Raw genomic sequence first — 16,106 nt, forward strand, 5'->3', positions numbered from 1 at the left:
AACGCCTGCTGGGTTACATCCCCAGCAGTGACAGCAGGAGATGCTGTTTAGGACCAAACCTGGCCACTTTCTGAAGTCTGTTTGCTGCAGAATGTGTTTTTTCTCTTCTCCAGTCAAAATATTAGAGTGAAAGTAAACTATAGCTAGCTGGCAGCATCTTAGAGGTTTTCCAGGGGCTTTGACACCCCAAAACGGAATACCTGTGGTAAAGTAGCTGGGTGCTCTCGAGGATGGACCAGCTCCGTCAGGAAGCATGGAGCAGGCACTGTTGAAAGTCAGTTCTTGTACTGTTACTCTAAATTGCAACCCCACCACCCTTTCTATCCCCAGGTGAAGGTAAAGCTGGGCTGCAGCAAAACCTCCCGGTGGGACCAGCACCTGTGCAGTGTGTGCTGCTGCTCCAGCTCTATCAGCAGTGGCATGTTGTGACATATACCAGTATGAATCTGAATATGCTTTTGGGTTTGCACAGATGTTTAAGCCAGCTGTTGCCTGCAGTCCAAAAGCCCTTCACCTCCCATGTCTCATTTTATGCTCGGGTTTATCAGCTGCAGAGGCCACCTCTGAATTTCTGTCTCCTGGGGCGGTTTGAGACCCGTTGCTGTTGTGGGTCATGGTCACAGTGTTTCTGGTAGCGAACGTTTGTGGAACCGTGCTGTGGCCGTGTTGCAGGTCGGATGCTGGATGTCACTGTCAACCCACCGATCTCCTGCTGATTGCAGCTCTGGAGGCTTTGCCCAAGCTGAGAGATGGTTGCAAGTAGCTTCAGCCCTCGGTAACAACAACAACAAAGGTGAAAGGTAGCAAGGATGGAAAAGAAGGTAGATGGAGAAGCAGCTGAGCTGGTTGCTCGGGACCAAATCATCCATCTCTCTTCATGCTGTGTAGGTGATCTCATTGCCTGCTGCCCAGATGCCCCATGAATCAAGAGGTGTCACCCACCCTCGGCATATAGATGCACTGCTCTGTGCTCTTCCAGCAGGGAATTATTTATAACGGGGCGATGAATCCTGTGGTGGTAGGTTATGTGGAGTTATTTATGGGAAGGAAGGGGTCCCACAGCATTTCTAATTTCACACGTGAATAATTCTTCTCTGTCCCTGACATTTTTTGCTCCCCCGTGCCTGGGCCTTGTCTGGTGTAGAGGGATGCTCACGGATGTCAGGAGTGTTGAAGTCAGGGTCTCTCACATCTCACCCGGTTTCTATGGCCATAAACTACTCTGAAATGCCATTATTTTGTAGGAGCCCTCCAGGAATGCCTATTAACTGAAGTCAAGTGTAGAGTTATTAGCAGAAGTTGTTGGAGCTGCTGGTATGCAGCCCTGCTTGAAGCCAAGCGGAACTCGAAGGGTAAAAGGGAGAGAAACTCAAGACATGGGAAAGATGGAGGTAAGGAGAGATGACGTGCCTCGTAAACACGGAAATAAATCCCTGCCCGACCCGGCTAGCTGAGCAGTTGCAGTCCGTAGCAGGCTGCCTGTCCTTGGTTCGTCCCTGCACCCCAGCTGCCTGCGTCTGCGGCCAGGCAGCAGCTGATGGGCCACATCTGTGCCCCAAACTCCTCCCGCCGGCAGCATTCACATCCCGGCAGCTCTCCCCAGAAGAGCCTCCTTTCTCCCTTGACGCTGATGTAACTCGGCTGGTCTGCCCCGCATTTCGCCGAGGATGGAAGGGAAGGAGAAGGGAGAGTTGCCTCAAGTGCTGAGTTCCTCTGCTCCCTCTTCAAAACCCAGGTGGGATAAAAGGGCAGGGACTTAAACAGCAGCAGCAATACACGGCCGGGGCACAGCCAGCTTTGGGCTGGGGACGCTGTCCACTTGCTGCCGCACACGGCCTGTCTCGCTTAAAGCAATGTATATAAATAGTGGTGGCAGAAGGGAGGCGAGACACTGAACTTTGGGGCTTTTTACTCTGTTATCTATAAATAAGTGATAATTGCACCGTGTCCAGTGCAGGACACCCCCTGGTTCCCTCTGTATCGCCTTGCTCAGACCACCCCTGCTTGGCAGAAAGGGCTGCTGCTCTGGCCAAAATCACACCGAAAGACGGCACTGGATGCTGAACGAGTGACTCCAAGGGCAAATATTTAAAGCTTCATGATGCGACAGCCTGTTGCATTTCCTCTGTCCTGGTATTTCCGTGCGGTGGTGTTGCAGCAGGCTGTGCTGCAGTACGTCAGCAGGTCGCAGGGAGGAGTTTGGGGGCATTCGGATCTCTAGGATTAGCAAGCCTGTTGGTTTTGGCAAGCTTTTATGTAGGTATATTAAGAGTCAGGGACACAGGCAATTGCAGGTCCTGTCCTATGGGGAGCACAGGGCTGATTTTAGGGGGGTTTTGTTTGGGTTTTTTTTTTTTCCTCCTTTTGCCCCTTCCTAGCAGCCTTCAGGAAAATCTAGGCTGGAGAGGGAGGTTTGCCCTGTGCAGGATGCTGCTCCTCCCAGCAAAGCCCTGAAGGCACACAGCGAGCCTGTGGGCAGCCTCCATCCCCTCCCAGAGCTCACACCTGGCCTGGCCAGAGTTTCTCTTGATACCAGCTTCCTTTTCTCACGGTGGCCAGTCCTCGGATGCTTTCCTGGCTCTGCTGTAAGCACGCAGAGGAGCTGGGGTTCGCCTGGCGGGTTCCCGGCAGTGGTGGTAGCTGCTGAGAGCTCCGCTGGTCCTCTCATCTGGATGATGCTCTGAGGACGTCACCCGGGACAGCTGTGAGCTGGGAAGGGGGTTGCTCACGTTTCCGTCGCTGTGACATGCTAAAGCAGAACTGAAAATCACAGTCTGTGCTTGAAGGGACGTTGCCTTGAGAAGTTGCATGTCTGTCTGGAAGTTATGTTCCATGAATAACCCTCAAAGAGTTAACAAGAGCTCGGCTGTGGGAGATAGCAGTGCCACCCTTGAAGAAAGAGGGAAAAGACTGGCCTGCCTCTAGGCAACGTTTCTGTACTTGCCCTGTGCTGAGCTTCCAAGGAAAACTCCTTCCCGCAACCCCACCCATGCAAAATTAGCACCAGCAGTCGGTGGTGGCCACGGAAGCCGCTCCGTCCTTTCTCCAGCCCTATGGAAAGCAGGGATGGGTGACATCTGGCTCAGCCCCGAACCCTCTCACTGCCCTGGTGCGTGGGTGCGGGCACAGGGGAGGACCCAAGTGTGAGTTCAGGATATTTTGGGGTGGCAGAGCTTTGCTTGCTCCTGTGGAAATACTAGAATTTACTAGAAAACAACAGATTTTAAAAGTACCTGGCAGGCAGAGCTTTGCTTTGTCAGAGCAATGCACGCTGTTAAATTCTGGTTTTTGGGGTAACGGTCCTTGAGTGCTAAGGGACTTAGGAAGGCTGTGGGAACCTGCTATAATTGATCATGCAGGACTCGTGCTGGTGGGGAAGGCTGATGTCTCATTTTCCCCCTCTCTTCTAGCAGGACTCTCTGCTATTGCTTTTGGTTCCAATCTTTCCACCCATCCACCCACTGGCCTTTTATTCACCGAAGGGTGTAGAAGAATTTGCAGCAAAAATAAATGAATTTATTTTCACCCACCATCCTCGTCGGCTGCGTGGGGGAGAGCTGTGCAGCTCATGACGGTGGAGGAGAGCAGGAGAGGAGGCTGGCAAGCCACAGCCGGGGGATCACATGGCATGTCCTCCTTGGGCAGGAGCGGTGGGTGCTTTGGGTGGAGGATGAGCGGCCAGCGCGGTGCCACCACTCCGGGGAAGTCCTCGGGGCATGGGGCACACAGCTGGTGTGGGGAGCCTGAGGGCAGCCTGCGCTGCAGGAGAGGGATGGGCGGATTAGAAGAATGCTCTCGTTTGGTCCTCAAAAGCTGGGAATCATCCTTAAATTTAGAGCAGAAAGACACTGCCATCATGTGTGCTTGCAGGCCCTAGGTGCCGTCAGCTGAGGAACCACGTCTGACCTTGCTGTGAAGCATGAACAGCCCAAAATAATCTTCCTTGTTACACACGTCACAGCCGTTTTGTGCCTTTTTCATAAATGTGTGCATCCCAAGTTTTTGTTTTCATAGAATAGCTTGGGTTGGAAGAGACCTTTAAAGATCATCTAGTCCAAACCCCCTGCCATGGGCAGGAACATCTTTCAATAGATCAGGTTGCTCAAAGCCCTGTCCAACCTGACCTTGAACACTTCCAAAGATGGGGCACCCGCAGCTTCTCTGGGAAACCTGTTCCAGTGCCTCGCCCCCCTCATTGTGAAAAATTTCTTCCTTAATTATGGCTTTCACCTGCGAGTTCCTGAAGTCAAGACTCTGTGTGGTGAGGCAGCAGGCTGGTGGAGTGGAGAGAGCTAAGCAAGGTGGTGGTGGGCTTTCCATGGCTGCTTCTCCTCACCTTTACCTTTTGGCAGCCTGGAGGGGCCGAGTCGGATCTGGAGGCAAGGGGCAGTGCTGCAGAGAGGCTTGGTGTTTGGCTGGGAACAGCTGATGCCTCCAGTAGGTACCTCCAGTACTCCAGAGTGGTGTTCACAGGGCAGCTGGAGTTAAATGCAAGAGGTCCATGAAGAACAGACCTTGGGGTAAATTTTCTTGCAGGGTCAAAAACCCAGAGAGGAGTTTAGGGCAGGGTGAACTGGAAGAGCTTTGGACGTCTGTAGCGATGAGTTGACAGGGGGACCCCAGAAGATGGAGGCAGATGAAAGCGAAGGCAGAGACAGAGACGCTGCCACGAGATGAGTATCTGAAGGGCAGGGAGAGTTGTAGCCTTCAGGGGTTGTGTTTATCTTTGCAGCAGTGATTATTTTCAGATAGCGGTGTGAGAGAGTAAAACGTCAGCTCCTGCTATTAATAGCACTGCGAGCGGTGAGGCTGTTGCTCATTACTGACAGGTGAGATGAAGTTAATTTTATTTCATCCTAGGTCTGAAAAAGTGCAAAACCAAGACAGGCTCTGAGTCAATCCCCTTGGTCCAGAAAAGATGGGAAAGGGACCCCCCCAGCCCTGGGGAGTGGCAGTGTGGGGTGGTTTTCCCAGGGTGCTTCCACCCCGCTCCATAGTAAACGCTGCTGGAAGAGTGGATATGGTGAGGAGCTGCAGCTGGCTAGGATTGCTGGAAACATGTTGAGTTTAGGTAAAAAGCAAACTGAAGACCTTCAGGGTTCCTGCTCTGAAACTGGAGGGTTTGCCCAGAGGAGAGAAGGTCTCAGCCCAAGGTCAGCAGCATGTGGTGGGACCCCAAAACAGCTTTTGGTAGCAAATCCCCATCCGAATGGGACGCGGCTCCGTGGAGGAGGGATTTGGCAACCCCATGAGTGAAAGCTGCTTCTGGGCTTGTAGCCACCTTTGGAAACTTGAGGTGGTTTTAGCAGGCTGAAGGATCTAGCCACTGGTGATCCTCAGAGCAGGCGCAGACACGGGGTGGGCAGCAGGGTAAAAATCTTGGGGATTGATGGCAGTGGTGTAAACAAGAGCCGAATACAACTCGCATTGTTTGAGCAGATGTGTCCTGTCTGCTAATTATAAGCGTTGCGTGCACAACACACGCTGGGAGATGTGCCAGATACTATTTCTTCATGTTGAACTCAAAATCATTATAATTAAGCTTTAAAGTTGTAAGTAAAAACTAACAAGGAGTGCAGGTTTGCTGTCATGCCGCTTGCAACCGGGCCGGTCCCCGCCGGGATGGCGGGTGTGAGGGTACGGCCTCCGACCTGGAGGGCAGTCGGGGGGGGGGCCGGGGGTGTGAAGGGCCTTGTGGGCTCTGCCGTGGCGGGCATGCCCAGGTTTGGGTTTTAAATAGGCGGAAGATCTAAAAATACTGGAAACGTGCTGTTTTACAAAGGTGGGAGGTGTGTTACTGGTTGAGCTTTAGCAGCCTCGCAGGCTTCGTGGGCACAGAGGAGAGGTGCTTGCTGAGAAGGGAAAATCAGGAATAAAAGCGGGAAGTAATCAGGGAGGTAATCGTGTAACCTCGCGCCGAGAGGAGCCTAGGTTAGTATCTCTGGTTTGAGGAAGATGAGCTGGTTTTGCTGAAGAAGCAGCTCCAGGAGGAATCACCACACGCAGGGCTGGGTGGCAGGGACATGGTGGCTGTGCCTCCGGCTGCAGCTCGGTGGGCACCAGTTGCTGGCCGCTTTGTGACACTTTTTGGGGCTACCTCAGGACCAGTGGGTGCCAGGGACAGCACCGTGTACCCCAACAGGAGTTGTTTCTCATCTCTGCTCCCTGGACGTGGGGGGGGACTCATGAATCCCCTTTTTGGGCTACACCAGGGGAGCTGAAATTGGTGACTGTGCCTGTGGGGGTGAGGATCACCGTGGCCCCGATTTCATGGTGTGCTCGCCGTGCGGCCGGAGGCGTGATGGATGGGCTGGGGGGTGCGTTGGGCAGAGCCGCCATGTGTTGAGCGGTTTAAAAACAAGGCTGCGGAGCAGAGAGCGGTGAGCCCTCAGCCCCGCCATTTGTATTCGGAGGGAAGGCGGCTGCTGGGTTTCAGCGCTTGTAGGTCTTTGTCTGGGGTCGTGTCTGAATAAATTACGTTTTGAGATCCAGGTGAATGCAGGGGAGCAAGCCGCACTGTCAACGCAGCAGCAGAAGAGAGACATCTTAACTGCTCGTGATAAATGGGTCAAGATGGGTCTCGGTGTTTTAAAAATTAGCTGTTGACCTAGATAGCGACAGCGTAATGACTTGCTCGCGGTGGGAACAAAAGTGAGCATCGCTGGAGCTGCGTGTCGCTCTGGAGGCGGGGACGAGCCTGGTGTGCTGGGTTGGACCTGGGCTGGTTCCCCGCGCTTCGTTTGTACCCGGCTTTTCCTCGGCAGCTGGGCTGTGCCGCGGGGAAGCACGGAAGACCTCAGCCATCTCTTTCTGACGGCTTTGCCGAGTCACAAGGTGCATTTGTCCCACAGGCAGCAGCCGGGAGGCACCTCCCGCCGCCCCGTGCTTTGATCTCCTCCCGTAAAGAAGGACTCTGGGTTGCCTTATTCATTCCCCCACCCCCGTTTTGCAGGGCGAGCGGTGCCGTGCGCCCCTGAGCACCCACCCGGGCTGTTTAACGCTGGTCCTTATGGAGATGTGCCCTGCGTTTGGGTCGGGGCAGTTAGCAGGGTTGATGCTAAAGATGGAGCTGCTGCCCAAGTCAGGTTTCCTTCTGCTTAGCGCTGGGGAAGAAGGCCAGCGCCTGCGGCAGGTCGCAGCACCCCAGGGGTTTCTCCTGTGATGGGGTCCTCTGGGTGAAGCCATGTTCCTCCTGAGCACTGAAAGTCTTTCTTGGCAAGAGACCTGTCAGTGCCCCTCGTTAGCTGCTGTAATTGAATAATGGCTTTCTTGGGTGTTAATTAAGCAATATCCAAGCTAAGGTTGCAGTAGCTCTGTGCTGACAACATTGGTCTTTTCCGTTCAATTCAAGACATTTTTCCTTCATCAGGATTTTCTGTGAAGACCTTTAATTAAGACCTGAGTAATTCGTTACTTGAATTTCATTTGTGTTGGTTTTTTGGTTTGGTTTGTTTTTTTTAAGCCCCCTTGCTGGTGGGGCCAAGGGATGCTGTAATACTCCAGAGTTACAGCAGTTTCTAATTGCATCGGCTTGAACATTTGCTGGCCATTACGAGCAGTGGGATGGGATGATGTCGGTACCTCTCTCCAGCGAAGTCCAGTTTTATTTGAGCTTCATAACTAGGGCTGTGGTCGGAGCACTTGGGACCTCAGGATGCTTGCCCTGGGTGCCCTTCAGGCTGCTGGGCTTTGAGTAGATGGGTTTGACTTTGGCCTCTTGAAGACAGCATCTGCCCTAGCAAGCCTTCAGCATTGCAGAGCGGCAGTGCTGACCCCCTGCACCCCAAAAAGCGCAGCCTGTTCATTAAGCCGCGTCCTCGTTCCTGGAGCAGAACGGCCAGCTGACTGGTGCTGGGGCACAATTAAGGATGGGCTGGTTTTGCTCGCTGAAACTCTACATGGTTTTGGCCCGAGTTGCTTGAGCACCATGTTTCCAGCTCACGAGATGCTCTTGCTGGGCACACGCCAGCAGAGGAGGAGCAGCAGCTCCAGAGCAAGGGGGGTCTGGCCATGAGCACCCCAAACTGCGGGGGGAAAAAGGGGTGGGTGAGCCTGATCTTGGCTGTGCACAGGAGATGCTCTTTCTGGGGGGTGTATATGGCATTTTCCCCTGTTCGTGCTTCGTTTCGTGAATCGAGTTTCTCATCTTGCTGCCCAGTTTGGATTTTCTCTTTGAAACTGTCTTAGGCAAGTCCTGCACTGAGCCCCTGAAGTCCGCAAGAGAAGGGTGCACTTACATCTCCAGGCGTGCATGGGCGGAGGTCAGAAACAAGCCAGGCCTCGTGGGTTGGAGAAGGGGGTGGCAGGAGGATGCTGCAGGGAGGCCGGGTCCTCGTGCTGTCCCTGCGTGCACGGAGCAGCGCTCACGGCTCTGCGGCTCCCCTCAGGGTGCAGCAGCGAGCCCTGTTCGTCTGGCAAGGCTGCGGTCATGGCTGTGAGCAAGCTTTGGGTGCTGGCTGAGGGCAAAGTGTCCCTGGGGAAGAGGGACGGTCTTCCTCTGCTCCTGGGGGCTTGCAGCAATTTCTCTGCAGTGGATTGCCTTTCCCATGGCATCTCTCTTCCAGAGCGTTTTTTATGCTCCTTTGCACGCTGTTTGCAGTGGTGGGAAGGTGCTGAGATTTCAGGAGGGGAAACGGCCGCACCAGTGCCCGGGTGCGCAGGGCTGGGTGTCATTGCCCCCTTCCCTGGGAGCCCAGAGCCATCAGGGCTGCTTTTGCATTGCACCCAAAAAGCAACATCCTTATGAGTCCCAACAAGAGGTTGGGACCACGGCTGGGTGTCTGGCCCTCGGCAGGCACAGGTTTCCCAGACCTCGGGAGGCTCCACCACCTCCCCGTGTCCCAGCCCTGCCTGCTGTGCCCTGGCACAGGGGCTCCCGTCCTGCTCCGAGCTGGCTCCCTGCCTCTCGCCCACAGCACCAGGGAAAGGGGCTCAGCCTTTCCCTCCCCTCACTGACATCTGGGTCAGATCCTGCCCTCCTCAATCACCAAGGATGCTTTGTGCACCACCCTGTACTTCTCCGTGGGCTCCCTGCCTGCGTGCGGCCGGTCCTGCTCGCTTTGGAGACCGCCGGTCTGCCCGGAGCACGTCAGCAGCTCTCCGCTGATGAGCCCAATCGTGCACTGCCCGCGCCGCAGGCGAGCTGTTCGCCTGGAGACGAGACCCTCTGGAGAGTGTGGCTCCTAGCAGAGGAGGAGTTTGGCAGCAGAGCATGCAAGGGGCCGCCGGTGCCGCTGCCGGGTGTCGGGGTGGGATGCAACAAGCAGGCGAAGATGGGTTGTGCTGGGCTGGGAGGGATCCGGGACTCGCTGCAGTGACGTTAGTGGTAGCTCAGGAGAGCGTGACGGCGCGCGGGTCAGAAGTTACCCATCACGTGCCACCACCAGCTGAGGATCGTTGCCTGTCTGATGGCAGCCCAATGCACTTTATAACACTTGGTCCCTAGGAATCTCACGTTTTGGCTCGTTGTGACTTTCCTGTGCGTTTTCCTCTGGAAAACAACATTCCCTTCACAGTGTCAAGGGAAAAGAAAGTTTGGTCCTTATTTATGGAGGTCGTTAGTCCCCGTGTGCGACAGAGAGGTGATTTCTGACCCCAAGCCCGGCTCCCATCGGCGTGTTCATAAGCGGGTGCCTTGCCCGTTTTGCCTGTCCGAGGTGGCCGGCAGCTACATGTGCTGTTTTATCTCCCGCAGGCTCCTGCTTCTGGGTCGCCGTCCTGGACGGCAACGTGGTGGGGATCGTGGCGGCGCGGGGCAACGAGGAGGACAACACGGTGGAGCTGCGCCGCATGTCCGTCGACTCCAACTACCGCGGTAAAGGGATCGCCAAGGCCCTGGGCCGCAAAGTGCTGGAGTTTGCCATGCTCAACAACTACTCCTCTGTCGTGCTGGGAACCACGGCCGTGAAGATGGCAGCCCACAAGCTCTACGAGTCCTTGGGGTTCAAGCACGTGGGTGTCGTTGAACATTACGCCCTGCCAGGGATGACGCGCTCCTTACTGGAGAGAATGTTTTTCCAGCTCCGCTACCATCGCTACCGCCTGCAGCTGCGGGAAGAATAAAAAATCCCAACCAACCAAACGAGAAAAATTTTTGTTTTTCCTCCTCCCCCTTCAAAAATAATAAATTGCCCTTCTATTTCTCGTCACTGTTGATTTGCCAATTTTGGGTTGAGTTTTTGTTCCCTCATGTCATCTTTTGGTTTGCTCCGTGCAGCTCGATCGGCCGGCCGAGCAGCGCTCCTTCCTCGCATGCTGTAGGTGGTGGCGCTGGGAGTCCTGCGACCTGGTGGGGCGGAGCGGAGCGGAGCGGCGGCCTCTCCTTCCCAGGTACCTCCGTAAAGCACAGAAACTTTAACTGCGAAATAGTACCACTGCTCTGGTGTACATAGTCTTCTCCTTTTCCAAGTGTAAGATAACATAGTGATGCATTCATAATAGTGCAGAAATATTACTTGAATGCAGTTTCCAGTATTTCATGCACCAGTAAGTAGAATATGCATTCGTCTTACCGTTATTTACTGGTTAATAGTTTTCAAAGAAAAGGTGGGGGGCAAAAAACCCCCGCCCCAACCCGCTTGCTACAATGCATGAAGAGGAAAGCGCGTGCACGCACTCAAACACATCGCACTGCCACCACGGCACTGGTGTTGCACTTTTTTTGGATGTGCCTCATTCTGCCAAATGTCTGAGAGACCCCGGGTGCATCCGGTAACCACGACTCCGCTCCATCCCCCCCGTCCTTCCTAAGCCAGCACAGACTTGGACCCGCTGAACTGAGCCCCATTGTACCATAGTGTGAAGTTAAGATCAAACCTAAATCTCTCCTGCGCTGTTCTGTAGCCACGCGTAACCTGCAGCCCTGGGCCAGACTCCGCATGTGCGTTGGACTTTCTCTTTGCTGCCTTTTGGGGTTTTTTTGTTTGTTTATTTTCTTTTTAAGGGTGGTTTTTTTTGTTGTTGTTGTTATTATTTTTAGTTTTGGCTTTTGCTGAATGGTGTCATTGAGGCGTAATGGAGGCTGCAGTTCCTATGGCAACACATTTGCACATTAATGTGCGCACCAAATCTAACCACTTCAGAGAAGCAACGTGTGACAGATAATAGCATTTTGGGGAGCACCGGGGTGGGGGGGGGAGCATACTTATTATCTTAACCAGCTGCTTGTTTGATAAATGTCGATGGCCTCACTGCAGCCTTCCATCAAAGGTAATTAACTGCTTTAATGATGTCAGATTTGTGAATTGTACAATGCAAAAAGCAATGCAAAGCAGATTCGGCATGTGTCTGTACCCGGTATGTATGTACAGTGCCTGCCAACTAAAGAATAACCAAGACTACAGCTTCTTCTAGCCTGAGATATCAACTTTTATAACTTATTTAAACAAATAGCAACTTTGCATGAATTATGTCTTGGGGGGAAAAAAAAAAGATCGGTAGGTTTTAATTTTTAAAACGTGGTATCAGAAGTATAAAGAAAACCATTTCTGGCTGCACTTAATTTGGGGTGGGTGGAGGGATTCAGCTCTGTTAATACATTTAACGGGAAAACACCTTCAATTTAGTTCCTGGGGAAAAAAAAAAGTTACTATTTTCTGAAGTATTATGCGTGTGTGGGGGGAAAAAAAAAATCCAACACCTGTCATGATGAACTTGATGAAAGGGTAGAGCATGTGTTAACCACGCTTGCACTTGCAAACACAATGGAAGCATCAGCGGGAGAGCCCCAGAAGGGAGGCGGCGTGGGGCGCGCGGAGCGGAGCCGTGGGGCGGGCAGGGGGGCAGGCAGCACGGACCCACCCGTGGGATGCTGCCTGCGTCTCTCTCCCACCGAGAGCTGCCCTTTCCTCTCCAGCTGAAAGCTTTCCCAGCACTGAGACGCGGCCGGCAGTGCTGTATCAGCTCAGCGGGGAGGGGGCTCACCCCATCCCCGCCGGGGCCGCGGGCCGGGCACCGATGCCGGGGACGGAGGAGCCGTTTGGCACAGCCCCGGCAGCAGGCTCGGAGCTGGGCTCGGGCTCGGTCCAGCCTGTAAGGAGCCGGAGGGGCAGAGTCCCAGAGTGTGTCCCAGCAATAAGGGGGGGAAATGAGGATGGTGAAGGGCACTGTAGCAAGAGAACCGTGAGTTTAATTAACAAAATTTCTGTATGGGGCACTATATTTTTAAAAGTCTTTCTATGCTGTACATTTCTCCTGAAGCTGAAATAATGTACTGTTGGTAGGGGTTTTTGTATAGTGTACAGAAATTGGCAGAATATTTTCTTGCTGCATTCAGTGATTTATTAACCGAAGTAAAATAGACAAATATAAGGTGTTAGCAAAAGTTGAAAGAAAAAAAAAAAAACACAAAACAGTTTGTGCCTTTTTTTAGTTTATTTTTCTGTTGCTATATAATCACTGCACTAAAACCTTTCCAGAGGGGAAAAAAACCAAAACTAGTCTCTTAATAAGGGAGGAATACGTGAAGCCTAAATTGAGTGTTAATTTTTTTATTGGGATATTTAATTAAAGGAATGTTGCTGGTTTTATTTGATACCTGTGCCTTTGTAATAAAACTCCACATCCTGTCAGAAAAGCCAAACCTGGAATAAATCCCACCATATCCCACAGATGCAGAAGTACCATCAGGTTACCAGTATTTTCTTTAAAAACGTGTAAACCTTAACTGATGATATTACAGTATCTGATTATAATACCTGTTGAGTTGCTTGGGAAAGAGGTGCTTTGGAAAGGTGCAGCTTTCGGGGTGCTGTCTGCATTCCTCCCTGGGCACGCTGGCTGCCGGACGTGCACCGATAAGGATTGAGTCGTCGCTGCTTGGCCGGTAGCTGGCGAGCAAATTTCTTCCCTTAACGCCTCTGCCGGTTGCTTTGTGACCAGGGTCTTTGGAAAAAATCCAGCTGGTTGCTCCCAGCTTTCCAGCCAGGACAGCTCGTTTCTGAAGGAAAGGGCTGGCTGCCAAATAGGCTGGATTTTGCTTTCCTCGGAAGATGGAGAGGGCTGATCCCAGCCCTGGTTTTTATTGGGAAGCCCATGTGGCTGCCAGAGCTGCAACCCTGGTAGCAGCAGCGGGACGGGTACAGGACCTCTGGCGTTGCTGCTGCTTTCCCACCCCCAGCTGCTCTGAATAGGATTAGACAAGGTTGGGCTTAAAAGCATCAAGCGATACTGTCGTTCCATCTGCATTCATGGGAAGTTTCCCTACGTATGACAGCTCGGGCTCAGCTCTGGAGCCAGAAAGCCTCTTCCCGCTGCTCTGCATGGCCCCTGGGCTCCGGCCCATGCCAGGCTCACCCACTGCCTTCCCCAGGGTCCAGCCTGCCTTGCCCTCACTGCCTGGGCCAGCGTGCTGGTAGACCACGGTGCAGTTCACAGGGTGACATGTTGGGGCTGAACTGCCTTTGGTGGATCCATCCATCCACTCTTTCTTTCAGGGTGCACTGGTTTAAACAGCGTTGCATGGAAAAGTAAGATCCCACAGCTCATCACTTGTGCCCCCCAGTACTGGTTTTGCAGCCCTCCTGGGGGAGCTTCTTGCTTCTCCTGCACCAGATAGCCGTGGTCAGCACAGCTCTGCATTGGGACCATCGCCATCCCCCATTCCTGATGCTTGAGCATCACCTCCTGACTGCTCCCGTCCCAGTTCAGCATCTGAGTGGTGCAGAGCAGCACAAGATGGTTGTGGGTTTGGTCCTGAGCAGAAGAACTTGTGGTCTGGACCTACTGCCAGAAACCTGTTGAGAGCCTATTGCCAGTTGTCAAGTCTCATTCCAACAGAGTCTCCCATTAGTATGAGATGGCAGGGGATGCTCCTAATTTATTTTGGTGGTTTCTCCTTCCAAGGACACTTCTAGCCAGAGTGTGGGGAAGAGTGGAGCATCTCTTGGGTCTTAGCCTCAGTTAGTAAACGTGGTAGCTAGGAAGAGAGCTTCAGATTGAGGTGGAGGATGTGTTGGAGCTGTGAAGGAACTTCCCCCAGCTGTGCCAGGTGCCTGTGCACATGGGTTGTCGCAGCCCGCTGCCCTTGCGCTGCGTGCCGTGCGGTGGCACTGAGGATGCGGTTTCCTCGCCTGGCAGCTCTGCCCTTAGCGTCGTGGCTTTTTCTGCTAATCCCTGTGCAGTGGGCACTGCTGGAGTGTCCTCTGCTCGGAGGGGACTGGGGCAGAGCACTTGCTCACTGGGGAAGGGTCAGGGTGTGATGTCCGTGTAGAAGGCGCTCTTAAAAAAAAAAAAAAATAAAAAAGAAGGAAAAAAAAAAAAAAAAGGGGGAAACTTTGCATTGCTGTGGCTGAGGTCCACAGCCTCGGGGCTGCCCCTGCCCTCCGGCACAGCCTGGGCAATTCCCTGTGGAGTGAGTGGGAATGCCCTGCGCATCCTGAGCAAGCTGGCGTCTCAAGCACACATAATATTTGGCAATAAGCTCTGTGGGAAATGTGACCCCGGAACAGTCCCAGGCCAATAATGCTGAGCAATCAAAGCAACGAGGAAAGGGGTTTCTAAGCTTACTTGAAACCCTTGAACTGGTATTTGTCATAAAATCACGCCGTGTTTTCCTTCCGTGAAGCAGACGGCACCTTGCAAGATGCTTAGAAACAGCAGCTGTCATTCGTCTCTGCTGGGAGATGCCCTTTGCAGCGCTTCTGGCCGCAGAAAAGTTTGGGGCACTGCCATCAGCTGAAAGCCGTTCTTTTCCCCTACCTCGCTGGGGTATGTGGGACGGTATTTCGGAGCAAGCCTTTACCTCTCCCCGAGCACGGTCCATCTGCTCCCGTCTCTGCGGCGCGTTCGGCTCCGGGAGCAGCCGGGGAGGTCGGGGCTCTGCGGGGCACTGCCCGCTCGGGGAGGAGAGCTGCTCGGCCGCGGGGTACCTCGGCTGCGGGGCTTTTCGGGCTGGCCGTCATGGAAGGAGATAACTGGCAGGGAGAAGCAGGCTTGTTTTAAAAGTTTTATGTCGGAAGCAAGACGAGTTTAACGGTATCGTAAGGATGCTCCGTGCCCTTGGGGCCTGAGGCGCGGCAGCGCTGCGGGGTTGAGCTGGCTGGGCGTCGCAGGCGATGTGCGATGGGGGCGCGGGGCGCAGAAGCGGGACCAGCATTTGCGATGCTGCAGAGGTAGTTGCGCGCCCAAAGCCAGCGTCGCAGCCCGCAGGGCCCAAGTTATTCCTTTTCTGCTACGTGCAGGATGGATGCACCTAAATCCTTAAAATCCCAAAGGCCAGCTCTGCATCTTGACTGGTTTCAGCATCGCCCTTCAGCGAATGCAGGGGGTAAACGACCCTGGGGACGTCTGTCCCCGGGGCTGGGACCTCGTTTCCCCTCTGCGTTCGTCCCTGTGTGAAATGGGGTTGATACTTCATGTCGTGACATCTGAATTTAATAGTCCCTGCGTAGGAGGAGCAGGACTAAGGGTCGGCAGGTGGCTGTCGGGGTTCGGATGTGCCTGTTGGGGTCCTACAGCCGGAGCAGAAGGTGCTTAGTGCCTGGGGGGGGTCAGGCCCCTTCCTTGCTGTGGCAAACTGCACCTCGGTACCGGGGAGAGCAGGATAAGGCCCTGGAGGGCGAGAACAGAAAGTCCTGCGGTCGGAATTCCCAAGGGAACTGTGGTTTTACAAAACCTCGTCGCGATCCTTGCCGCTGCCCGTTGCTCACTGAACCGTATCCGTCCGTGGCGCAGGTCTGCTGCCTTTTAATTTGCCAGACTTGCTGGCCGAGGTGCAAATGGATAGAGACTGACTGCAGGGATTTCCGAATTGCCAAACACACACGGGCAGGAACCAGCTCTGGTTACCTCTGAATTAATCTCATTTTCAATGTGCTGGGAGCCTGTGTTTCATTAGCGCTTGTATGATGCTGTTGGTATGCACTCTATTTAAAGCTTAATGAAGGCATTTTAATTCCGTGCTAACTGGAGTCTTGCGGTGGAATATACTTACCACGTAAAGAAAACTAAGGGATGCAAACTGTTAAATAAGTTTTGACATGCAAAAGCATAATTTTCTCTTTTTTTTTCACCCTCAAAATAGATCCCCACAGAATCTTGAGCAAAAAAAATGGTGTGCTCTTGCATCCCTCAGTAATAGAGACTATGCACAGAGATTATGCTTATCT

The 16,106-nt window shown here is 53.3% G+C and overlaps 1 protein-coding gene across 1 annotated transcript in view; it reads left to right on the forward strand.

The window, feature by feature from the left end:
- Positions 1 to 12,525, forward strand: part of NAT8L (N-acetyltransferase 8 like) — a 31,564-nt gene extending 19,039 nt beyond the window's left edge. Inside the window, exon 3 of the mRNA XM_075148567.1 lies at positions 9,695 to 12,525. Coding sequence (XP_075004668.1) covers positions 9,695 to 10,062 — 368 coding nt within the window. The 3' untranslated portion in view covers positions 10,063 to 12,525. The remainder of the gene's footprint in view (positions 1 to 9,694) is intronic.
- The last annotated feature ends 3,581 nt before the right edge of the window (positions 12,526 to 16,106 follow it).

The sequence above is a fragment of the Calonectris borealis genome, chromosome 4 (genome assembly GCF_964195595.1).
Source record: "Calonectris borealis chromosome 4, bCalBor7.hap1.2, whole genome shotgun sequence".
Taxonomy (NCBI): domain Eukaryota; kingdom Metazoa; phylum Chordata; class Aves; order Procellariiformes; family Procellariidae; genus Calonectris; species Calonectris borealis.